This window comes from Copadichromis virginalis, linkage group LG3, assembly GCF_057382275.1.
Source record: "Copadichromis virginalis isolate Kocher_CV1m ecotype Utaka linkage group LG3, C_Virginalis_male_GT1.1, whole genome shotgun sequence".
Lineage (NCBI taxonomy): Eukaryota > Metazoa > Chordata > Actinopteri > Cichliformes > Cichlidae > Copadichromis > Copadichromis virginalis.
Window position 1 is genome coordinate 27,542,462 of NC_140620.1, and position 26,239 is coordinate 27,568,700.

The window sequence follows — 26,239 nt, forward strand, 5'->3', positions numbered from 1 at the left end:
TCCTCCATACCTGCTTCATGCCCTGGAGGACGGGGCTGTGGCCCCCCCACACCCTCTAGCAGATCATTACATGAAGGAACCTTTTAAAAACAAGCGCGTCCATGCTCACAGGTGTACACACGGGTGATCACACCCACAAACTACACCCTTTTTGGCTCCTACCTCAAAGCACACTGTGTTCTGTTGATCTTATGTGCTGCACAATAATGTTTAACATTTAGTATTTACTGTCATATTCCCATATATCATTGTGATGTTGTTTATTCTATGACTCTTGTTCTCTTCTGCTTGTTTTCTTTTTTCTTTCTCAACAGGTGATCCAGGTGATTGATATATGCATTTTTTTTTTTTCTGCCCGTTCTGTTGGTTTTTGTCTTTTGCCCTTCTCCCCCGTCCCTCTTCTCAGCTGTTTCTCTTTCCCTCTTTCTTTCTCCCCTTCTTTCCCCCAGTCAAGTCTGTCCCGTATTCAGCAAGTGAAAATAAAATAAACAATAAAAGGTGAATCAAATGGACCATTACGGCAAGGCTGGGATGGTCAATTTGGTAAAGTAAATCCGTTGGGCATCTTTCTTTGCCTTTAGACAACAATTCTGATGGCAAAAGAGCCAAACGGGACAGGCCAAAAAAAGAAAAAAAAAAAGGCATGGTAGTAAATACATCATAGTTACCTCGGGTGTTTTTGTGTCTAATTAACAGTAACAGTAGGATTGTAAACCATGTTGGATTAGCAGCAGCTGTTATTAAATGTTGTAGCTTTAGTCTTTTGTAGAAACATGTTTCCTTGGCTCAGCTTTCGATAATGGTACAGCAGCTCTATGTGATCAGCACTTCATAGCTCTTACCAAAATGTTACCTTGGGGATCTCAGACAATCTGTGGATCAGTTTTCAATAGAACTGTTTCCTCATGTTAATGTCTGTGGTACGTTTTTTAGTTAAGGTATTTAGCACATCTTTTTAAACTGTGGGAGAAGGTAAACTCTACAGAGAGGCTCCAGCTGAGCGTGAAGTTTGAACCAGAGCCTTTGTGCAGCAAGACCACATCAATAACCACGTCACAAACACAATCTTCTTGTTTCTCACTAAAGGGCAGCTACACTAAAACTTTATTATAAAACATTGCTACATATTGGGGTAAACTTTAAATTAAATGGAACAAATTTTGTTTAGAAAGAATTTCTTTCAGACTGTTGAAATAAATTCATACTCAAATAAAAACTAGAACACTTCAGTTCTGGACATGTTAGCAAACCTGTTAGTTATCCAAACCTGCATGCCCTGTGTGAAAAAAGTGATTGCCTCCTAAACCTAATAAGTGGTTGGGCCACCCTTAAAGGCATCTACTGCAATCAAGCGTTTGTGATAACTGTCAATGAGTCTTTTACAGCACTGTGGAAGAATCTTGGTCTACTCATCTTTGCAGAATTCTTGTGCTTAAGCCACATTGGAAGGTTTATGAGCATGACCCCAATTACTTTGTTCTCATTTGTTCCTGAATTTCCTTGGATCACAGCGAGACATGTGGCTTTTAAGAATCTCACGGTCTACTTGTCTTTGTCAAGCAGGTCCTATTTAAGTGATTTCTTGATTAAGAACAAGTGTGGCAGTATTCAGGCCTGGATGCAGCTAGAGAAATAGAACTAAACTTTCCAAAGATGTGGTACACCAAGGTTAATTTATGTTATAATGGTGGGTGGGGTCAAGCAGCAATAATTAACACATTAATTTAGAAATTGTATTTAGTGTTTACTTGTGTTATCTTTATTATTTAAATGTAGTTGATGATCTGAAACATTTAAGTGTGACAAAATTAAAAGAAAAAAAAACAGCAAGGGGGCAAACACCATTTCAGCTCATAGCAGCTCCATATGATATGCCTATATCCATCATGCACCTGAAAGCACAAGCCAGTGTCATGAAACTTATATCTGTCCCTTGCTGCAACCCGGCCCTCGAGGACTGGAGCTTGACACCCCTGTTCTAGAGTCCAAGCGCATTCCCAAAGAAGAAAAGCTTTTAAATCACTCCAAGTTATTTGCATATAATTTCAGATTGGTGCAACTTTCTTATTGCAAAATAACAAAAATTTCTTCAGAAAGTCTAAATCTAGTGTTCTAATTAGCTGCGCTGTAAACATGAGTGAAACCATCATCAGAGAGCCTCCACTATTTTCCGTGGTTCAGCCATCCAGTCGATTTCTTCCAGGTAATTTAATCAGGATACCAGTTACTTGGGAGTTACTTAGAAATAGAGCAAACCTCATTCCAGGCTTTTAATTGACCCTTCCCACCACTGGATTCCTGGTTAGTCAGTGCTGCTTATACCAAGTACAATGCCCCGAGACATGATTATCCAAAGAGTCAAAACATCACTTTCTATATTTATATAAAACATCAGAAACAAACTTATGTTAAATAAGAAAGATGTGCTGCGTTCATATTAGAGGTTTCATCTCAGAAAAAAAAAATACTCAAAAGATGTTTGAATCAAGTTTTTATTTAAACTTTAAGACAACATAAACACTAATAAACAACAGAACTAAACAATGAACCATCAGAGCAAAACAACTTTAACCTTCATCAAATCTAGGATCAGGATTTTCCTGATACAATAATAAAATAAATAATATAAACTGAATAAACAATACTGAGAGGATATAACTGGTTCAAGTCATATCTGCATTCTTAGCAGCAGTGTTCAAGTTGATTGTTTGCTATTATCATTTAAAAACAGCAAAAACTCAAAAGGTTGAAGGTTTACTGAACAGGCACATGATTCGTGTCTCACAGTGACTCCAAAATAATTTCCTGTCTTTGAACAATTAAAAAAATTAAAAACTGTCAACGTGTTTCTCAATCAATCATAAGACAATTATGTGATAGTTTTTCCATAATTATTGATCAGAAAAAAATACATGTTAATTAATTAACATGCTGGGAAGTAATACGGACTCATCAATTATAATTTGAAGCCCATTTTAGAAAAATGCCCGAAACAAGAGATTGTACAAAGATTGAACTGTTTGACTTGTACAATTATCATCTGCCTGTAAAGGCTGCCCAGTTAAATTTAATGCTATGATTCTTTTTCCACATCTTTCACACTGTGGCAACCGAATCAGCCAGTACAGTGGCATTACTGTAAAATTTAGGAAGGATATAATATAATATGCTTTTTTTAAATACATTTTTCCTTATTAAAACTGTACTTTAGATGTGTAAATGGCCTTGGCCTTAAATCAGTTACATGATTTGGAAATTCAGCAGTAAAGGTGTAAACACAAGGAGAGTTATTAATAATTGTAGGTTACCAAAATGTAGACACATTTGGTCTGCTCTCTGCTAGAGTTAAAGACCCACAGATTTTGAATACTTTGCCACTGAAAAATAAAAATATTAGTCACTAAATTTTAAATGCAAAGGTAAAGTTATGTCTTTAGTTGACAGACACACCAGTGCCTCCAAACAAGCTCGCGGAATTAAAATTATGAAGTAGCAAGATGCAGTCTCACTGAATCTGTCTCAATTTGAGTTGACAGTGAAGACTAAAAACTACCAGTTTTAACATTGTGTTGATAGGGAGGGTTTTCTAAGCTCAGCGCTTGCCCTTGTGATCGGGGGCAAAAAAACAAAGTATTGGTTGAACAATTCACCACATCAGGACCTCCCCAACATTGGACACTTTCAAAGCTCGTCTAAAAACCCATTTTTATTCCTTGGCTTTTAAATCAGAATGAGTTTGTACTCTTACTCAAATCTAATTTTTTGAGAGAACGAGGGCCTCTGTAAAGAGGGCGCAGAAACCCGATAAATTAATTAAAACATAATAATTAATCAACAATAATAATTATTGCAAATTATAAATAATTAATACATTTTTGAATATACAATAATTATTCTAAAAAAATAAAATAAAAAGTATCTTTATGCCGCCGAAACCTGTGATATGGTATTCTCTCTTTTTTTTTTTTTTTAGATTATAATTCTAATTATTTTTGCTATAAAGACACAATTTCCTACTTTTCCCCTATTGCGGGGGTCCCGGGACGTAACTCCTGTGACAACAGAGAATGCTGTAGTCTAAAAGACCCGTTTTTATTGTTTTTCGCCACTGACACACTCAGCACAAGCTGTGCTGACACAAACCAAAATGCTGCAAAAAATAGAAAAAAAAATCAGTTTTTAGCCAAAGAACACAAATGGACTGATGTAGAAACAGAAGATGTCTATCAGCTTTTTGGTCTCTGGATTTACATATCGCTGCCAAGACTAAGACTACACAATCATGGAGACACAATCATGCCTTGTCTGTGCCCCTTCCATCAATGACATATAGACAAGAGACAGGTCCAGAGCCATATTTTGGAACATCCACCTCACTGATCCTGAGTAGGTGGTAAAAAATTATGAAATCCTCTGTGGCAGCCAGCTTATTAACACCCGAGGAGGGAACTGGCAGTTGATGAAAGGATGGTGGCACCTAAAGCAAAGCCTGGCATGACACAATACATGACGGACAAACCAACTAAATGAGGGATGAAAGGTTTTACATTGGCTGAATCAACCTTTAGATTCATCACATACACTGTTAAGACTTTAAAAGCAAGTGATGCTGTCTTATGTCTTATGATGTGGTGATGAACCTTTTTCAGCTGTTGCTTAGCACAGGATGCCATGTTTACATGGACAGTTGTTTTGTACCAGTCCCAAATGTTCCTGGATCTGACCAGCACAAGATGTGGTGCATGTAGTATCTACACAGGGAATGCCTGGGAGGGAGGGAAAATACTCTCAACAAAAAAATGCGAATTAAGATCTGTGAGATGGATCAGAGATGACCCACTTGATATTGTGAAGTGGATGGACACGTGGGAGGTGCCTGTGTGCACCACCATCCACCTGTATGTCCAGGGTGAAGAGAAAGGTGGAGGATGCAGATGGACACTGGGCTGTGAGAGGGGCTGACATACTAGACCAGTTCATTCAGTATTAGTCCACCCACAGCAAGACTGCTGCAGGTACGGGACTGTGCTCTTACACTTCCTGGAGATTGAGACAAGAAAAGCATTCATCTTGCACCGTGAGGCGATCAGTGCCATGCAGGTGCTGCCCATGGCACACAAAGAATTTGTGGCGGAGCTGGTGTGTCAGCATGGAGACAGGCATTCCTCACAGCAGAAGAGATGAGAAGATTGTGTTCCCATTGTCACAGACAACGATGCCGTCCAAAAAGGCACTAAAGGCAAACGCTTATTTATACACCGTCTCGAGGTGGACAGCAAGAGGAGTGACACACCCCGGAAATATCAGGACTGTGATGTGCCCCTCTGTCTTGTGGTGGACAGGAACTGTTTTTGTAGAGGCATCTTATTGTGACACCTGATTGTTTTATTATGAATATTGTTGTTATTGCTGTTTTTTAAGGGTTTGATTTTATACTTTTTTATATTAACTGGTGCATTAGTTACTTGCCAAATTGCCCATAGGTGTGAATAATTGACCATCTATGTTTTAGCTCAGGAGCTGACCTGTCCAGGGCATACCCATATCAGCCTACGTCAGCTGTGATAGGCTTTGAAATGCAGAAATCTTAATGTATCATCCTTAAATAAAAAACATTTATTTTTACTGCTCTGCTCTACACAAAAAATACTGACTTCTTCACTCAAGTGTTGCAGTCATTAAACTTCTGGTCAGTGTGAGCTTTATGACCAACAGACTACTACTACTACTCACAGCTATCTTATCTAAGCACGAAACTTCAAGTAGTATGAATTTTCATGTGCCTACTTAAGTGTGGCTTTTGAACAAAGCTTTTGCCACAGATGCTACAAGAATGTGGTTTCTCTCCCGTGTGAAGTTTTACGTGAGTTTGCAGTGTTGATTTATGACTAAATTTTCTCCCACACGTGCTACACGAATACGGCTTCTCACCTGTGTGACTTCTTACATGCGTTTTCATTCCTGATTTCTGAATGAATCTTTTCCCACAAGTACTACAAGAATACCGCTTCTCACCTGTGTGGACTCTCCTGTGAGCTATGATCCCTGACAGGTCAGTAAATCTTTTCCCACAAGTGTTACAACAATGTGGCCTTTCACCTGTGTGAATTCTTAGATGGCGTTGCAACTCTGGTTTCAGACCGAAACTTTTCCCACAGGTGCTACAAGTAAATGGCTTCTCACCTGTGTGTGTTCTCAAATGACGCTTCAAATTTGATTTCTGAATGAATCCTTTGCCACAAGTGGTGCAACAATGTGGTTTCTCACCTGTATGAACTCTTAAATGTGCAGTCAGATTAGATGTATGTAAGGTTTTCCCACAGATTTCACATTGTACATACTTTTTCACTTTGTCAGATTTACTTTGACTCTCTGACACAGTGGTGTTGTCCAAGCTCTGACTGTGTTTCCTCTTCTTCAGCTCTGCATTTTTACTTGATTCTGAGTCCACATGCTTGTCTTCATGATCTTGGCTCTCTGCTTCAGGAGAGCTGTGAAAAAGGAGCTGCTCTTTGTTTGACTCTGGTTCACTGTGGTCACTTTCCTCATAAGATCGAGTCACCATGAAGATATCAGTCTCTTGCTTCAGTTCAACCTGCTCTCCCTCCTGACTGCTGCGGAGTTCCTCCTGTTCTTCTTTAATATGTGAAGGCGCTGGATCCTCCTGGTCCAGACTGGAGTTCTTCTCCTGGTTACAGACCTGCTGGTCTGTGAGAACTTCCTTCTCACAAATGTGTTGGTGTCGGAGGTCTGAAGAGACAAATTGGGAGAAATGATAGAAAAAAAAACAACAACAACCCAAACATCTGAGGAACATATTCTGATTTGAGCCCTTGTCTCTTGATAGTAGTCACTTCTGTGTCATTTTAAATCTCAGTAACCTTCTGCTCTTAACTCTTAGGCCTGTGTCTTGGTTAAAGACAAAGGAAGAGGGGTGGGTGAGGCATTGTTAGAGAAGAAAAGGCAGGAACATGAAGGTTAGAGTACAGGCTAACCTTATCTTGACCTCACTGGTACTTTACTTTCAGTGTCATCTCTGCAAACCAACACAGTTTGTCACCATGGAAGATGTCTGCTCCACCTCTGCTGTAGTTGTCACGCCTCAAGAGTCTGTGCATGGACCTCTTCTTTTCACCATCTATGCCCTTTCTTCATTACCACCTACTCAGCTGGACTTGGCACGGTTCACCACACACGCATACTTGGTTATAATGGAAAATCGATCAATTTGAGTTGAGTCGTGGCGTATCGTGCAGAGTCGATTTGAATAGGCATTAATGGAAAAGGGGCTTATATGTACCCCCTGCTCAGATTTCCCACCACCATGGTCTCTGCTTCCATTTCTATGCTGAAGATACACAACTTACCCTCACAATCACGTGCCATCTAACCCCCCCCAATATAAACAGTAATAAAACAGTGCTCCTGTTTGTGGCCCCCAAAGTCTCACTCAAAAATCCTTCACTGCCCCGACCCTCAATACCTGTGCGACCTGCTGAAGCCAAACGCACAGTCTCAGACACTATGGTGCTCTGCCTTGCATCTGCGTTCTGTCCCTCGCGTTAACCTCTAGTGACAGAGCCTTCTGTGTGGCAGCCCCGACCCTCTGAAACGCTCTCCCATCTTAGTTTTGCAAAACCTCATCACTGGACTCTTAAGAAACGTAAAACTGACCTCTTCAACAAAGCCTTTCAAACTCTAGCATTTTTGTATGTTTATAAATTGATTTATTTAAACTCCTTTGTACCGTGCCCCTGGGTTTCTTGAAAGGCGCTATACAAATAAGTTTTGTTATTATCATTGTTAAATATAGGGATGTGACTCCCCCATTCCTTATTTTCCTACTGGCCCCTTTGCTTTTCTGTAGAAACGAGAAATCGACTGGTATTTATTTCAGGAACAAGGGCCGCGTGCAGGGTTGTAGTAACTACAGTTAATAAGCCAGATATGCGAAACGTTAGCAGAAGTTAGGTTAAGGAGAGAGGTGATGATGAGCAAGCAGTAGTATGACTTCATGTTGCTTATTACAGTTGGACCTTCAATTCTTCCTGTGCCTCTAAAAAGACAAAAAAAAATAACTTTAAGCTCTGATTAGGATCCTACGTGAGTCATATTCATTGTCATTAAGCCCATCACAGTTTTACATACCCTTTCTGTGCAAGTTTATCTCAGGTTTCCAGATGGTCCCCAGCAGTCTGAGCTGCTCTTCATCAGTCCAGACGATAATGCCTTCAGTCTGCTTCAGTCCAAGCTGCTCTCCCTCCTGACTGCTGCAGAGCTCCTCCTGTCCCTCTTTAATCTGTGGAGGGTCTGGGTCCTCCTGGTCCAGACTGGAGTTCCTCTGCTGGTTACAGACCTGCTCCTCATCCAGACCCTCCTCTTCCTCACAGTCATGCTGTTGTGGGAGGCCTTGAGAAAACAAAGAAACACAGGAACAATAATCGAGAAGGTGTTGATACAAAAAAAAAAAAAAAACACACACACACAACACTATTTTACAAAAGCATGAATCAAAACCTGAATAAATGGTGATCATTTACACACAAATGTTTTAGAGACAGTGAGCTCAGATTGTGGCATGACTGGTGTCACAGTGAGATGTTGATCGTGTTAAATAAACTACATAAATATAAAATATTTTCATCAGCTGAGGCGCTCCCTGGTGGCACCCTCACATGCCTTGATGCACTGCAGCTTTTTGCAGGAATGTTTTCCACATTTGAAATGATCTGGTGTAAATTTTTAGAGCACAATATGCTTACAGTTAGGGCTGGGCTATATCATACCGTTCACGGTAATACCGGTGTAATTTTGGGCAACGATAGGAAAATGACATATCGCGATAGAATATGGTAAAACGCGCACGCGCAGTGCCTTTGTTTACATACGCACATGGTGGCGACGCAGAATGAGAAGAAAATGAGAAGAGCGAAAGTGGATCGTTGAATGAAACGGATGAACCAGAACTGGTTTGTAAAAATGCTGCAACTTCATTGGTGTGGAACTGGTTTAGCTTTCGTCCGTCAGACACACAACAAACCACTATTTTTGGTAGAGCGTGCTAGCGGGCCGTCGTTATTACCATGTTGTTTGGAAAATACAGCACACTTAAAATCAATCCTTTGATTTTTCTAAAAATCGACAGTGCCCCTTATAATCCCGTGTGCCTTATGTATGAATTCTGGTTGCGTTTACTGACCTCGAAATGATTTTATGTACACGGCACTCGAAAATCTGTCAAATGTTTTAGTGCGACTTTGCTAAGCTACGAAGCCGCACCACTTGATGGATTGTTGGAGTATTACGGCTATCGTAGGCAGGAGCCTCGCGGAGTGATACGTACTGTGCTGCATTGTGTGTGTGTGTGTGTGTGTGTGTGTGTGTATATAACCTCTTTTTAAGTTTTGTGGATATTATACATGGTTATGGTCATAATATGTCAGCCCATTTCACTGGAAATGCCTTTTGGTCAAACTGTCAGCAAGGAATTTTCATTTCCACTGTTACGTTTTTATATAACTTTAATGCACATAAAAACAGCTGCTTGTTTAAGTGAAAATACATTGATGGGTTTTTTTGCACTAATAAAGTTGTGGAGTTGTAAAGTATTTTGTCTAGTGTCAATTATATCGTCAGTTATATCGTTATCGCAAATTTTCAAATGTATATCGTGATAAATGTTTTTGGTCATATCACCCTGCTCTACTTACAGTCTACAAAAATCACAAGTCCAAAAAGGCTAGGCAGCGCCTGTACCACCTACGACAACTGAGGAAGTTCGGGGTCTCTCCGGGGCTCCTCAGGACTTTCTATACAGGCGCTGCGTAGAGCATCCTCACACAGAACATCACATCATGGTAATGGGAACAGCTGTATTAAGGACCAAAAAGCTCTTCAGAGAGTGATCCGTACAGCAGAACGCTGCTGCAGGACTGCTCTCCCCTCCCTGCAGGACTAGAGCAGCTCAAATACTGAAGGAGTCGTTCCGCTCCAGCAATAAACTGTTCCAGCTTCTGCAATCAGGCAGAAGGTTCTGCACCATGCGGACAAGAACAGAGAGGCTCAGGAGGAGCTTCTACCCTCAGGCCATCTGTGTGTTAACTCAGCCCCCCCCAATCAACCATAACGAACTGAGAAAGGACTCACATATTCCCATTTCATGCCTGATCCTTCTGACTTCATTGCGGCACAAGCCACTTTAACACCCCACTCACACAATGTACATTCCCAAATTTTGAACTGTAAATTTCCAGATTGTTTTATTCTAACTTAATGTACATAATTCACTCACTTATCACACGTAATGTCCTCTTTGTATATATCTACTTACTTACTGTATATATTGTTTTTTGTCTCTCTATTTTGCACAGTTGAGGAGCGTATCAGGTCACATTTCACTGTGTGTTAAACTGGTACAACTATGTACGTGACAAATAAAGTGATCTTGAATCTGATATTAAGCTTGTTTTATTCCATTTCATTTTACTTTTTAAAGCCTTTTATTAATGATTATCATAGAAAAGAACCAGCCTACCCTAAACAGAAACAGTGATGTCTCTTATTGGTGGATGTAGCAGTGACCATGGACCCGCACCAGTCCAACATAGCCCGTCACTGGACACTGACCCACAGCACTGCTAAATACCCACTTTAACTTCTTCTAGTAAAATCAGTCACGCTGAAGAATCTGAGCTTGAACAGCACAGAGTTAAAAACATGTCCATACCTATGATGTGTGAGTTTCTGTCGGGTGTCCGGCTGATATCCAGCAGTCTGTGCTGACGGTTGATCTCCTCCTCATACTGGACGATGGTTTTTTGAACCTCTGAGAAGATTTCTTCACAAACAGCAGTTAGTCTCTCCTTGATGAACTCTCTCAGATACTGAACTGAACTCATTGCTGCTTCAACTCAGGCTGGGCGGATCGATACAAGCATTGATAGAAGCGATACCGACAGTGGTATTGGTACCAAATCCGCACTAATGTGACGGGATCAGTACTTTAATTTGTGTCTCTCCTTTAAGTTCAGTCCACTTCATCAAACAGCAGCCATGGCCACACACCCACAGCACCTCTCGTTCTTCACAGCTTAATGGCATTTGGCAAACAGATCCATTATCGTCACCTGTGCAGACAGGAGTAAAGCAGGGAAATCAGGTACACACTTCCTGTGTGGCTCTCCCTGACAAATTCTTCCAATTCTAGCAAATTACTGCATCCAAGATAAAAATCACAGTGCTTCACTCATGATATGATGTGATATATGTGCAATGTATATGTTCTGTCATCTTTAAATCACGTCCTCACAGTGAAACTTTTGTCATTCTTATTTAATCCAATAAAACAGAAACAAGTAATCTGAGCTGCTTTGATACTTACACCATCTCAGAACAAAACCATCTCCGTGGTGGGGAGGTCTAACCTCATAGCTAATTTATCCACTGTACATCTTACTTTGCTCATAAAACTTAATAACAGCAGCCAAGCCGTTGCCGTTACATTTCTCCCTGTAATATGCCTTTTAAACCAGCACTATTTCCCCTGTTTTATTTTCTTTTTTCTATTTCAGGTACTCCCCATACCCCCACAGACGCTCTTTTGTTGTCAGGCAGCAGACTGTGGAGTTCATTAACGCTTATTTGACTGAGTCGTGTGTCTTTATCTTGCTGAACCACATCCCTACAAACACTCATCAGAGAGCCGTTTCTCAGTATTTTAGCACTCTTCATCTCCCTACAGGCGTATTTATCGCTGTTGTAGCTGAATCTGGTTCCACTCACCGAACGACGACCGTCTGGAGACGATTTTATGATCACTTTAAATCCGTCCTCGTGTCTCGTTGTCACGGTTACACTGCGCTCACTGTCCGTTTCCTCCACCTTACAGGTTTACTTTCACTCTGCTTGTCGTTTTTCGCCTGTTTTAACGTATTTCCGCTCTCCCGCCATCTACTTCTGTTCGCATTTCACTTCCTGATACGTCACTTCTCTCCTGCCCATTCACAACCAGCTGGCCAAACCCTGGTCGGCCCCGCCCCCTCCACTTCAGCTCTACTGTGGTCACTTGGAAGAGCTAAGTTTCTTTGTCTACTCTAAAACTATTTCTGTATTTTATTTCTCTAAACTATTTTATATCGCACAGAGACAGCGTTAACATCTAAATGTGCATCAGATGTGCAACATGTTGAAAGACACGGAACAACTGACGGAAAAAGTGTGGACTTTATACCAGTTTTTAAATTGTGTTGATAGGCCACGTAAAACCAGAGTTATGATAAAAAATATATGCAATGTTTGGTTTTCATCCTGAATACTATTGTTGTTTATATTTACTGTGGGAAGAAACGGGAAAAACAGCATCTTATAAGGAAAACGCTCGAAAGCCTGTGAGCAAAACCCCAAAAAACCCCACCCTTTCCGAAGGGTGGGGTTTTTTGTATGTACAATGTCGACCAGTCAAAAAAATGATATGGCAACATGACATTTAGTTGTTTAGGAAGGGGGACGTGAGGGGCGGGGTTAGGGGTGACAGTGTTTTGAGATGTGACAGATTTGCGACGTTTAGCGCAAATCTTGTGTAGTCAGTGTGTAGTGTAGCCAATAGTTTTGTTGTGTGTGTCAGAACAATGAGGCGACTGCTGAATGTTACAGGAGTGATACATGTGCTGTTGTCAGGCCTGCAGGTATCAGGCTGTTCTCCTTTATCTTATAGTGGACAGAATCTTTTTTTTTTTGCAGTGGCACAAATAATTTTTGTGGCATCAAATTTGATGCATAACAGCTGATTGTTCTGTAAATAGTTTGAAATGTTTATTTAAAAAAATGCCTTGGCTGCATTTTTATGTAAACAGCAGCAAAAAAAACCCTCAGTTCGACCTCCTTGGCTGTAATTGGTCCAGCCCAGAATCGATCATGACCAACTGCCCAATCCACCACCATTCATTTATACCGTTAAAAAAAGAAAAGAAATTAAACCCCATCGGCCTATAAAAACGAAAAATGATGGCCAGTCCAACCCTGGTTGTGGCTAAGCAGCTCACAACAGCTTTGGACAAATGAAGCATTCTTGATGTTTGTCGTTTCAGTGTGGCTTTCGTAGATTTCAAAAACTTTGCCTAAATGTCTGCGGGTGGTTTCAAACGCTGCAGCAAGGCCCCTGACCAAATCTTCTAAGTACTTGCATGTGACACCATTGCTAATACAGCTACATTGAATTCAGAGTCCATTTTAAGATTCTAGTTCTGACTTTTAAAGCTGTTAATGCACAAGCATCATTTTATATCATTGACCTTCTATCCCTAGCTGGTCCCTGAGGTCATGTGATCAGGGCCTACTTGTTATACAGCATACTAGGCTGAGAACTAAGGGAGACAGAGCTTTGATTGTGATTGTTTTCTTGCTTTTGCTGCAGATGTAAGGACACGTATTGGGAATTTACTCAAATATATAATGAATAAAGATAAACATTTCCTTACCTTTGTGGCAAATAGCCTCATTTATTGTGTCCATTGTGACTGTTTAGTTGTTGGCTCAACGGAAAATCCAGCAAATGATGCTACAAGAGGGTTCAAGGCCAGGAACGTTTATCATAACAGTCACTGAATCGAAGGACCAAAGATCCTTCAGAAGCCAAAAACTGATTGGCCTACCAATGTAATGGAAAGCTCCTTAGAACCAGATGACCCTGAAGTCAAAGGTGAGTCCACAGTAAATGTTACTAAAGTACAAGCCTTTTCTGATGCTATGTGTTGATTGATAGCGTACTTCTCAGAGTGGAAGAGGCTCGAGGTTGCTGTTGCTTGGTTCCTTAAAATGAAAACAATCCTTTGTGGAATAGGATGTAAAAAAAAAAAGGAAACGGTCATCCTAAGTCAAATAATCGTACCTGTAAAAGATGTACAAAAGAAAAGGTAACGATAACACAAATGTGTGGTCTATCCACAGAAGATCTTCTGGAAGTTGAGCTCGCCCTTATCCGATAATGCCAGCGACAAAGATTTGGAGAAGAGATTGCTACGTCGTTAAGTGGAAGCAATAAATCCTTAAGCTGACATGATAAGTACGGCTGGAGTTACTGGACTTTCTCAGTACCACAAGTCTCATACATAACAGAGGCATCAGATTTCCCTGCCCTCCTTGGGATGTCTAGAGGTAAGAATCAAGTGCACCCAAAGGAACTTTGCATCAGTGGCCATATGCTTACCATGCAGAGCAGATATTCGGAGCTGCTGCAGAGCATTGCAGTTGTAACTTGTTGTTTTATGTGATTAAGTTGTGCGTTAATGAATCTGTAATTGTTGTTCCTTTGGTAAATTAATTGCCGTGATTGGCCTTACTGAGGTAGATTAACTTTTTTATTTAAAGGTTGCATGTTAGTGCAGAATAAACAGGTTAGTTTGCTGCACTGTGATGGATTTCATGCTCAGAGTTCGGTTACATTAAGTGTAGCAGAGATGAATTTGAGTTAAGCTGATGGTGCTCAGATTCATTCACTAAATTCCACCTGTATAAATCCCACAGCTGTTTTACTTTTGTACATCAGCCTTTTTTTAGACAGTGTTTCACCTCCTGTAGTGGCAGCGTTACATCTGTTGATTCCCCTGCAGCAATGTGAAGCTTATTCACACTGCCCAAACCCACTGAGTGAGTAGTCATGATATCATTTATGTCATGTGTTTTCCACGATCGCTATGAGACGCAAATGATCAGAATGTGAATGTTAACACATCTTCTTATTTTATTTCCATCACACCAAAACAATAAGCAGTGCACGCCCTTTGACGTCCACACCAAGAAAAAAGCAAGGGAAAAATATTTTGTTTGTATTTCTTATTGACTTGGGTGAGTAATAACCACAATCAATATTTTTTTTTCAATAGACCCTGTAGTTTTTAAAATATTGATCTCTACCAAATGCTTGAAAAGTCACTGGTAAAAGTATGAAACGTCATGCAAATACAAGTACATTAGATAATACAGTTGAAAAAATCTAATTATAATTATAATTAAATTAATAACAAACTATCCAGGGCACAATAAACTGTATCCCTGTATCCAGGGATACAGTTTATTTCTAGTAGCATGCCAGTGACCATTGCTGGCTTTCATCCCATCAAAGGAAAGTATTACATCAAACAACAAAATACATGTTTTTTAATCTGCAAATGTGACAAGTGTGCAACAGCACAAAATTATCACATTCAGACCACTTCTGATTGAATGCTACAGTGCAAAATCATTTTTGTTTCAAAAATTAAAAATAAAAACAGTGCAAATCAAGCACATCTGCTTGTGGTTTTGGTCTATGGTGTAGCATTTATTCTGTGGTCCTGGAGAGCTGGATCATGGTTGTCCAACTCTAGATGCTGGCTTGTTAACTTGGTTCACACAGCCAGGTGGAAACCTTTTGAGAGCCATCGGTTTCTGATCCAGTAGGGCACAGTTCCTCTTGTAGACCAGGTATTCAAGTCAAGGATGTATCTGAACAGTGGAATATGCTATCTCCGTAACTTATAACTCGTGTAATATCATATCAGAAAGCTTAATTCCTCTTATATGCTAATTATATACAGGGATGAGTGATGGGCATGGAATGGTAATCTTTGCATTGGACTCTTTGCTCCACCGTTTGACGAATGAACCACAGGCATTGTTTAGGAGGTTGACACATCTCTTTTCAAACCATTTCATTGCAATCAGACCTTTATCAGAGCCTGTAATAACAAGCTCCATGGCCCTTCTTCATCAGGTTTTTGGTTTTAGTGTGGGAAGCATGGTTTTTCTGCTATCGGGGGAGCTCCACCAGTGCAGTTTGGTCATACAGTGCCAATGCACCTGACAGGTGTGCAAGTTCTGCACCAAGCTGAAACTTGTGAAGAGGTTCTTTTATGGGTTTGCATAGTGTTTTTTACAACTTTGGCCCCTTAGAGGTAGCTTCTGTTCCTTTTCACTGGGGGGAGAATTGAAGAATGTAGATCCCCCTTGATACAGCAGCAAGTCATGGATGATGCCAGATGAACTTGCTTGGCAGAACAATTTAAAGCCCCACTCATCAGTGGACCTGTTGTGGCGGTATGCAAATTGTAGAGGGTCCAGTGAGTCAGGTAGTGAAGAGCAAACGAAGTTCCTGACCAGCTTTTCGAAGCATTTACGATGGGGGTCAGGGCTACAGGTCGCCAGTCGTTCAATGCTGTCATGCTTATTAATGCTGTCAAGTGACATACATCTTTTTAGTAAGTCCTCTAACACTACCATGTATCAAAAAATTATATCTTCCTACCTTAGTTTCATCAAAAACACTCAAAATATGTTGGATGTTTTTTTGTTTCTGACTTCTTGGTTAGGAGAGATATAAGAAGAGCCAACAGTTCACATTCACAGTGCCTTCTGGTGGATTTTTTTGGCATTACAGATGTAAACCAATTGGTAGTGTGGGATTATAATATTATTTTATGCCATGTTAGACCCTTAATTAAAGATTGTGAATTATTATGTAGTTTTAGTTTGCATTATTCTCCTGAATTAGAAGAAGGTAATAACTATTACATTTGTTAGACTGATTTGCATTACATTAGACTGCTGATTTATTGTGAATGAATGATATTGTTTTATGATGCATTATACTGCTGAGTTATAAGAAATACTGTTCGCAGAAAGTTATCGCCTTATTTGTCTGATTAAAAGAGAACAGAACATGCTGGAGAGGTTTTCTGCCCCATCTCAGCAGGAGCAGATAAACAGGGAGCCAAGGTCGTAGCTTAGGCGCCGTGTGAGAGAAAGAATGTGAATGTTTAGGCTTTTATGATAAGGTGGGGGCCACTAGAGGCTATAAGAGTTTGATCAATGCTCCACCATTTTGAGATCTGATGCTGTCTGCGTACGGTGTCCATCTCCCACGCGTGTGATCATTAAAATCATCGTTTGACTCAACCCGGCTGGACCAGTGTTGTTATTGTGGTTTTTCCTCTTGTATCCATCCCCAATATTTGAATCCGTAACAGTAGAAAAGACTCAATAAGGTAGATCAATTTCAGTGAAAGCCCCAGTTAGATATAGGGCCTGAAAATGTACCTTACCAATTGGTTGAGCAGAATGCTAAAGGGTTACATTTTATGCTTCCCACACTAAAAGTTTCTGACCATGTGTAGGGAATTATCATCAGTTGTGTTACACTTTATTCTGCTTCAGCTGGAAGCTGGTGAAGGCCATTCAGAGAATGTGTTGTTAATTCAAACTGGAAACGTAAGGCTGGAAGCCCGTTTCAGAAATCGTGGATCATACCATGAATCTCATTTTTGATTCACTTATTGAAACTTCAAACATAAGGGAAGTACTCTTAAACTGTGTAAAGGACCCGGCATGACTCAGATGTGGGATGCTTTATATTTTGCCCAGCACTCTGCTGGCACTACCACAGTTGTGTTTTCAAATCAAATCAAATCACTTTTATTGTCACATCACATGTGCAGGCACACTGGCACAGCACATGCGAGTGAAATTCTTGTGTGCGAGCCCCACAAGCAACAGAGATGTGCAAACACAACAACACAAACGAGCAAAATACAAGAATGGCCAACCTGAAACTAATAAATATATGTACAATATATAATAGTGTATGCATTTCTGGATGTGTATACTAAATATTTTCCTGCGTGTGTGTGTGTGTGTGTGTGTGTGTGTGTGTGTGTGTGTGTGTGTATACACATTTTTACAAATTAAATAGTAAAAAAAAAAAAAAAAATTAATAATAATAATAATAATAATAATAAAATATATAAAATATACAGAGTTGAATATGTGCAAAACAAGTGGCATTTATATACAGTGTGGAGTGCATAATGTTGAAGTTCCAGTAGTGAAGCTGAGGTGTCTATGATGTGTTCAGCAGTCTGATGGCCTGATGGAAAAAGCTGTCTCTCAGTCTGCTGGTTCGGGACCGGATGCTGCAGAACCTCCTTCCTGATGGAAGTAGTCTGAACAGTTTATGGCTGGGGTGACTGGAGTCCTTGATGATCCTCCCCGCTTTCCTCAGGCAGCGCTTCCTGTAGATGTCTTGGAGGGAGGGAAGCTCACCTCCAATTATCCGTTCAGAGCACCGCACTACTCGCTGGAGAGCTTTGCAGTTGTAGGCGGTGCTGTTGCCATACCAGGTGGTGATGCATCCAGTGAGGATGCTCTCAATGGCACAGTGATAGAAGGTCCTGAGGATGCGGGGGCTCATGCCGAATCTTTTCAGTCTCCTGAGAAAGAAGAGGCGCTGCTGCGCCTTCTTCACTGTTTTGTTTGTGTGTACTGACCACGTAAGATCCTCAGCCAGATGTACACCAAGGAACCGGAAGCTGCTCACTCTCTCCACAGCAGCGCCGTTGATGGTGATGGGGGTGTGTACTTCTCTGCACCTCCGGAAGTCCACTATCAACTCCTTTGTCTTTGCGACGTTGAGGGTGAGATGGTTGTCTTGACACCAGTGGGTCAGGGCGCTGACCTCCTCCCTGTAAGCCGTCTCATCACCGTTGGTGATAAGACCCACCACTGTAGTGTCGTCCGCAAACTTCACAATGATGTTGGAGTTGTTAGTGGCTGTGGAGTCGTAGGTGTAGAGTGAGTACAGGAGAGGGCTCAGTACACACCCCTGTGGAGCACCAGTGTTCAGTGTGATGGGGGATGAGGTGATGCTGCCCAGTCTGACCACCTGGCGTCTGTCAGACAGGAAGCTAAGGATCCAGCTGCAGAGGGAGCTGCTCAGTCCTAGATCCTGCAGTTTCCTGTCCAGCTTCGAGGGAACGATGGTATTGAATGCTGAGCTGTAATCTACAAACAGCATCCTCACATACGTGTCTCTCTTCTCCAGGTGTGACAGGGCAGTGTGTAGTGTCAGGGCTATGGCATCATCAGTGGACCTGTTGTGGCGGTATGCAAACTGTAGAGGGTCCAGTGAGTCGGGTAGTGCAGAGCAGATGAAGTCCCTGACCAGCTTCTCGAAGCATTTGCTTACGATGGGGGTCAGGGCTACAGGTCGCCAGTCGTTCAATGAGGAGATGGTGGAGGATTTGGGTACAGGGACGATGGTGGCCATTTTGAAGCAGGCTGGGACTACAGACAGAGAGAGGGAAAGGTTGAAGATGTGCGTGAACACTCCAGCCAGCTGAGCCGCGCATGACCTGAGGACGCGGCCGGGAATCCCGTCCGGACCAGTAGCTTTGCGTGCGTTCACCTTCCTGAAGCACTTCCGCACATCCTCCTCAGACACAGTGTGCGCACTGACGTCATCCGCGGTGCGCACACTGTCCGGTCTCATGGTGTTCGCTGTGTCGAATCTAGCGTAGAATACGTTTAGATCCTCACATAGAGAGGCCGTGGTCTTTTTACACTCCCCCTGACACTCACTCTTGTGCTGCTTGTCCAGCTGCTTCACCCTCAGCTCATTTGTCTCCTCCAGCCACAGCAGCTACTTAAACAGGGAAGGTATGCTTAGATGATGCTTGCTGGCTGTGACAACCAGCCTCCCTTGACACCACACCCTGAACCCATTGCTCCACCCCCTCCACTGAAGCTGAGCTACAAAGCACACTCTGCCACAGTCTGCTAATAAGAATCAACATCCCACAAAACATTGGATAGACCCCCGACTACATTAGGACCGTGTTAGTGGAAAATGATTCTATGTTTCTTTACCTTCTTTTAAATGTACAAAGATGCCTTTTCTCTGCCCTTTGTCTATGGTTAGATTAGTTTAGAATTATCCTTTTAGACTTTCCCAGCAAAGACATATTGTTTTGGGACATATTGTTTTAGATTGTTTTATCTCTCACAGCTTTCTCCCAGCTCTCTGCTGACGAGATTAGCGCCACATATGGAGTTGTTTATTTTATCTGTTTATTATTTTCTTATCCTGTTCTCACTGTCTTTCCTATAAAAAGTGCCAAGCCTCTATTCACGGTGTGAGTTGTTTTTAACAGCTTACCCGTGTGCACGTTAAAGCATCAAAAGTAATTCTGTCTCATTGTGTCTTTATTTCTCCTGGGTTTTTTACAGAGTTTTCCCCCAACAGACCCAAAATAGACATGAGCTTCACGTCTATATTGGGTCTGTTGGTCCATGACCAGTTCACATCATGTGGACATCTAAACATGTCACTCCAACCTTTGCGCAGTTGGGAGCATTGTCCAACTTATTTTGAGACGCTTGTCTCGTGAATCCTGTATTCTGATTTTTTGGGTTTTATGGATATTTTTGAATTTGTCCAGAAATTCTTTGTATGATAACCAAAAACATTACAATGGATGTCCTTTTTGTTCCATTAAGTATGTATGTGGGAAGAAAACAATTCAAATGAGGTGCTTGAATATGATACATTTACATATTGATTGTTGTTTTTATCTGTAGTATTTTCTCCTCTCTGTGTCTGTGTTTTTCTGAAGAATGACAATGTGTATTTCCTGCTGTTTGTCTCCACTCTGCACTTTAGTCTTTCTTCCTGTCATGTCTTTGTTTGTCCACCAGGTGTCTCCCTCAGCTCATTTTCTCCAAATCAGAAGCATCAGATTTGTGGAGATGCTCTGCCTGCCAGACACAGCTCAGGGCAAAGAAACATGTCAATCCTCCACAATATACAGGCCTGTGTGTTATTTAGCTTTTATATTTCAATGTATAAATGATCGAGTGTCATCAAGCATTTCATCTGAAGAATGAGATTAAACGTCATCACTCTAGCTATAGTAATAATAATAATAATAATAATATCAAAAACCTCAAAGATTCAATTTTTTGTTATATTTTTAAAAGTTCAAACCTCAAAGACATTAAGTTTACAGTCATATATGATCGAAAAGAAAAATCAACAATCTTCACATTTCAGAAACTGGAACCAGCTTTAAATGTGACTAAAATAATGATAAAACAATAAATTCTCTAATCATTGACTAACTGATGAATCACTGCAGCTCTAATATATTTTTGCATTTGACAACCCACTACAGCAACTACAGAATAAAACCACTAACCAGACTGATGACAGATTTCAAACATGCTGAATATGAAGAGTAGTATCATTTAAACTCACATGATTATCAGCCATAAGAACAAATTCAGATTTATATTGATGTAAGGTATATAAATGTAAGTACAGTTTGAATCAGTGCAATATTATTTTCACACATCAATGGACCACTGAACTTCTCAGCTTCTAAAATGTAAAGCCTCATTTAGAAACTACACAAGTACATATAATGGTCAGGGATCAACATGAACCTGTCTTCTCTATTTGACTTTAATCAACTTTGCAGTGTCTCCATCTCCATAAAGCCAAAGTCCAGCATAGAGCGGCTGAGTGAATGTGGTCTGGACTCTGTGGATGAGAGTCATGGTTTCAGAGATGCTGTAGAAAGACAGAATACCTGCTCTGTGATCCAGGTACACTCCTACTCTGGAGGACTGAGGACCTAAGAGGTCAGTTTGGACTTTGTTGTGCCAAAATTTATAACTGTTTGTGCCACAATCTAATTCCCAAGATTTGCCATTGTATCCAAATCCACATTCATTGAGGCTCCCTGCTCTGCTGATATTCTTGTATGTGACTGCGAGACCAACTCCTCTACCTCTCCACTCCACCTCCCAGTAACAACGTCCAGTCAGACTCTCTCTACTCAGGACCTGTACACATCCAGTGAATCTGTCTGGATGATCAGAATAAGACTGTTGTTGTTTCATAAATGTTACTTTTCTGTTCCCCTTGGATAACAGTAGATATGCGTTTGCTGTGTTTGGATCCAGTGTGATTTCATGTGAATATTTTAAGAATCCAGCTCTGGTCTTTGGCTCTGCTGGTGACAGTAAAACATCCACTTCAGTGACTGTCAGTGAGATGTTTGTCCATTCCTTTCTCAGAATGTCCTGTAGTTTATCTCTGGTCTCTGACACAGCTGCTGTCACATCCTCAAAGTAGCTCAGAGGATGAATATTGATGCTGGATGAGTGTGTAGACTCACTGAGTGCTGACAGTGAGGGGTAGTTGTGTAGAAACTGGTTGTGATCCTCTGTGTGTGAGAGCTGCTCCAGCTCGCCGTCTTTCCTCTTCAGCTCAGCGATCTTCTGCTCCAGCTTCTCCTGAAGCTCTTTGACTCGACTCACTTCAGTTTCCTGCTGGGACCTGACCTTCTTCTTCATATTGGATCTTCTTTTCTGGATGAGCCGGATCAGCTCAGTGAACATCTTCTCACTGTCCTCCACTGCTTTATCAGCAGAGCCATTGATGGCCTCCACCTCCTGTTGAAGCAGCTTCACATCTTTCTCTCGCTCCTGGATTCTCTGCTGGATGTTTAGTCGTCTCACCTCGAGCTCTTTCTGCTTCTCAGTCCTTTCTGCTGCAGCTGGGACTGTTTCATGGCCTTTATGTTCATCAATTGTGCAGAGATAACAGATACTCTGCTGATCAGTACGACAGAAAATCTTCATCACCTCATCATGGCGAGAGCAGATGTTCTCCTGGAGCTTCTTGGAGGGGGCCACCAACTTGTGTTTCTTTAATGGAGCTGCATCATAGTGAGGTTCAAGGTGTTTCTCACAGTAAGAGGCTGGACAAGATAAACAGGACCTCATGGCTTTCCGCTTCCTCCCAGTGCAGACATCACAGGCCACATCTTCAGGTCCAGCATAGCAGTGATCAGCTGGAGCAGCTTGGAGTCCAGTCTTCTTCAGCTGCTCCACTAAAGCTGCTAACATGGTGTTTTTCTCCAGGACAGGCCTCAGTGTGAACGTCTTCCTGCACTGAGGGCAGCTGTGAATTCCCTTCCTGTCCTCTTCATCAAAGTGGGTTTTAATACAGTTCCTGCAGTAGCTGTGTCCACAGGTTGTAGTCACTGGATCCTTCAGTAGATCCAAACAGATGGAACAAGAGAAGGTTTCTCGGTCCAGCTGAACTCCTTTCTGCGCCATTTCTCCTCTCAGTGTCAGTGACTGTGTGAGTTTCTCTTCCTTATAACTGAAACTAGTCTGAGCTCTGATCTCAACAACATGTTTCTGCAGTGAATGGAGCCTGTCAGCTCTTACATGTCACCACATGTTGGTTACACCCATCTTCAAACTGTAGATCTGAAGGTGAAGGAATGAGAAAACATGTGGACAGAGAGGAGGTGCTGTGTTAAAGATCAGGAAGAAGAGGGAGGGTTATCAGGCTGTGCTTCACTCCAGGAAGAGGAGCAGTTAAGAGAGCGAAACTGTGTTTTTAACCCTTTTTTAATTACTGCTCACATCAACTTTTACGCTTGTTAACCTTTCTTTTATATAAATGAATTAAAAAATCCATCGTTAATGAACATTGGACATACATGTCTCATGTTTATATTCACATGACCAGATTCTAAACCTGTAACTGTCAGAACAGTAGAGGCTGTTGCATTAATTAAAGCATATAGCTCTCTGTAACAAGATGAGAGCTAGATAAATGCCAACAACAAATATGTAAACTGCATTGCTTTGAACAGTCTAAAGTCTGAACATATAATTACAGATATTACTGCAGAAAGTTAATAACTCCAAAGAATCTTGCATTTTGTTTTGTTTTTGCATTTATAATCACTGCGGCAACAGAAATAACCCAACCATCTTCATTCGCTTTATCCAGGGCCGGGTTGTGGGGGCAGCAGCCTAAGCAGAAAAGCCCAGACCTCCCTCTCCCCAGCCACCTCCCTCCAGCTTATCCGGGGGAACACCAAGGCGTTCCCAGGCCAGCCAAGAGATATAATCTCTCCAGCGTGTCCTGGGTCTGCCCCGGGGCCTCCTCCTGGTGAGACATGCCCGTAACACCAACCCCAGGTGGCATCCTTGTCAGATGCCCGAACCACCTCAGCTGGTTCCTTTCGATGTGGAGGAGCAGCGGCTCTACTCTGGGCCCCTCCCGGATGGCCGAACTTCTCACCCTATCTCTAAGGGAGAGGCCAGCCACCCTTCGGAGGAAGCTCATTTCCGCCGCTTGTATCCGCGATCTCGTTCTTTCGGTCACTACCCACCGCTCGTGGCCATAGGTGAGGGTAGGGACGTAGATCGACCGGTAAATTGAGAGCTTTGCTTTTACACTCAGCTCCCTCTTCACCACGATGGACCGGTGCAGCGTCCGCATCACTGTCACCGCACCAATCTGTCTGTTGATCTCCAGCTCCCTTCTCCCACCACTCGCGAACAAGACGCCGAGATACTTGAACTCCTCCACTTGGGTCAGAACCCGGAATGGGCACTCCACCCTTTTCCGGCTGAGAACCATGACCTCGGATTTGGAGGTGCTAATCCTCATTCCCACTGCTTCACACTCGGCTGCGAACCGTTCCAGTGTGAACTGGAGGCCTTCACCCGATGAAGCCAACAGAACCACATCATCCGCAAAAATCAGAGATGAGATTCTGAGGCCACCAAAGTGAAAGCCCTCCGCCACTTGGCTGCACCTAGAAATCCTGTCCATAAAAATTATGAACAGAACCGGAGACAAAGGGCAGCCCTGGCAGAGCCCATCACCCACCGGGAACGAGTCCGACTTATTGCCGGCAATGCGAACCAAGCTCTTGCAACGGCTGTATAGGGATCAAATGGCCCGTAGCAACGGGCCAGACACCCCATACTCCCGCAGCACCTCCCACAGGACACCCCGAGGGACACGGTGGAATGCCTTCTCCAAGTCCACAAAACACATGTAGACTGGTTGGGCAAACTCCCATGCACCCTCAAGTATCCTTGAGAGGATAAAGAGCTGGTCCAGTGTTCCGCGACCAGGACAAAAACCGCATTGTTCCTCCTGTATCCGAGGTTCGACTAGCGGACGAACTCTCCTTTCCAGCACACTGGCATAGACTTTCCCAGGGAGGCTGAGGAGTGTGATCCCCCTGTAGTTGGAACACACCCTCCGGTCCCCTTTCTTAAAGATGGGGACCACCACCCCGGTCAGAAGTCCAATAACAAAATACCACTCGGGTTCAGATCAGGGAGGCCGTTCCTCCCAATCACGCCCCTCCAGGTCTCGCTGTCATTACCCACGTGAGCATTGAAGTCTCCCAGCAGGACAACAGAGTCTCCAGGTGGAGCACCTTCCAGCACCCCACCCAGGGACTCTAAGAAGGCTGGGTACTCTGAACTGCCACTCGGCGCATAAGCGCAGATGACAGTCAGGACCCGCTCCCCGACCCTAATGCACAGGGAACAAACCCTCTCATCCACCGGGAAAAACCCCAATGTACCGGCAGCAAGCCGAGGGGATATTAGAATACCCACCCCAGCCTGCCGCCTCTCACCAGGGGCAACTCCAGACTGAGACAGAGTCCAGCCCCTCTCCAGGAGACTGGTTCCAGAGCCCAAGCCATGCATAGAGGTGAGCCCGACTATATCTAGCGGTACCTCTCAACCTCACGCACTAACTCAGGCTCCTTCCCCACCAGAGAGGTGACATTCCATGTCCCAATTGCCAGTCTTGGCAGCCGGGGATTAGTCCGCTAGGGCCTCCGCTCCTGGCCACCGCCCGGCACACAATGCACCTGACCCCTATGGCGCCTCCTGCAGGTGGTGGGCCTGCGGGAGGATGGGCCCATGTCCCCTTTTCGGGCTGTGCTCGGCTGGGCCCCATGGACTAAGGCCCAGCCACCAGACGCTCGCCCTTGGGCACCCTCGCCGGGCCTGGCTCAAGGGCGGGGCCCCGATAACCCTATCCCGGGAAGGGTAAATTGTTCCCTCGATGTTTTCTTCATAAGGGTCTTCTGAATCGCTCTTTGTCTGGTCCTTCACCCAGGACCAATTTGCCACGGGAGACTCTACCAGGGGGCAAAAGCCCCCAGACAACATAGCCCCTGGGATCCCTGGGACCCCTCCACCACGATAAGGTAACGATTCACAGAGAGGAAATAACCATGCTCTTTATATGAAAATACAAGTTTTTCCCTTTTTTCCCACCTGTTGTGAGCAGCACTTTGTCCCCTTCACCTCCATGTGTTCCTTTTTCATACGAATACAAACGGCTCTTTTAAGAACCATTCCTGTACTTATCGCTGCATTTCTCTCACACACACACACACACACACACACACACACACACACACACATATACACTAATAAACACACACACACACACTTTCTCTCTGTCTCTCTTTCCAAAGCTCTTCTGGAAGCCCTCCTGATTTCAGGTAAGTATTATCTATACCTTACTGTCTCTAATTGTTTGTGAGCACGGAAGTGCCATTGCCTGCTCTACATCTATTGTTTGGAC

General features: G+C 42.7%; 2 protein-coding genes across 4 annotated transcripts; both read right to left on the minus strand.

Moving 5' to 3' along the window:
* Positions 1-2,474: 2,474 nt before the first annotated feature.
* Positions 2,475-12,023, minus strand: LOC146713847 (uncharacterized). Of its 3 annotated transcripts, none has more exons than XM_085450491.1 (4): positions 11,782-12,023; positions 10,727-11,126; positions 8,149-8,409; positions 2,475-6,750 (listed from the first exon to the last, which is right to left on the minus strand). In XM_085450491.1, exons 2-4 carry the CDS (start codon positions 10,896-10,898, stop codon positions 5,759-5,761), a joined length of 1,425 nt encoding a protein of 474 aa, XP_085306617.1. In that variant the 5' UTR covers positions 10,899-11,126; positions 11,782-12,023; the 3' UTR covers positions 2,475-5,758. The 3 variants fall into 3 exon arrangements, with proteins under 3 accessions (XP_085306617.1, XP_085306618.1, XP_085306619.1); XM_085450492.1 differs by lacking the exon at positions 11,782-12,023 and adding an exon at positions 11,381-11,770; XM_085450493.1 differs by lacking the exon at positions 2,475-6,750 and adding an exon at positions 6,817-8,056 and having other exon boundaries at positions 11,782-12,020.
* An 8,734-nt stretch (positions 12,024-20,757) lies between these two features.
* Positions 20,758-23,037, minus strand: LOC146713848 (tripartite motif-containing protein 16-like). The gene has a single exon (XM_085450503.1). The coding sequence runs from the start codon at positions 22,930-22,932 to the stop codon at positions 21,259-21,261; it is 1,674 nt and encodes a 557-aa protein (XP_085306629.1). The 5' UTR covers positions 22,933-23,037; the 3' UTR covers positions 20,758-21,258.
* Between the last annotated feature and the right edge of the window lie 3,202 nt (positions 23,038-26,239).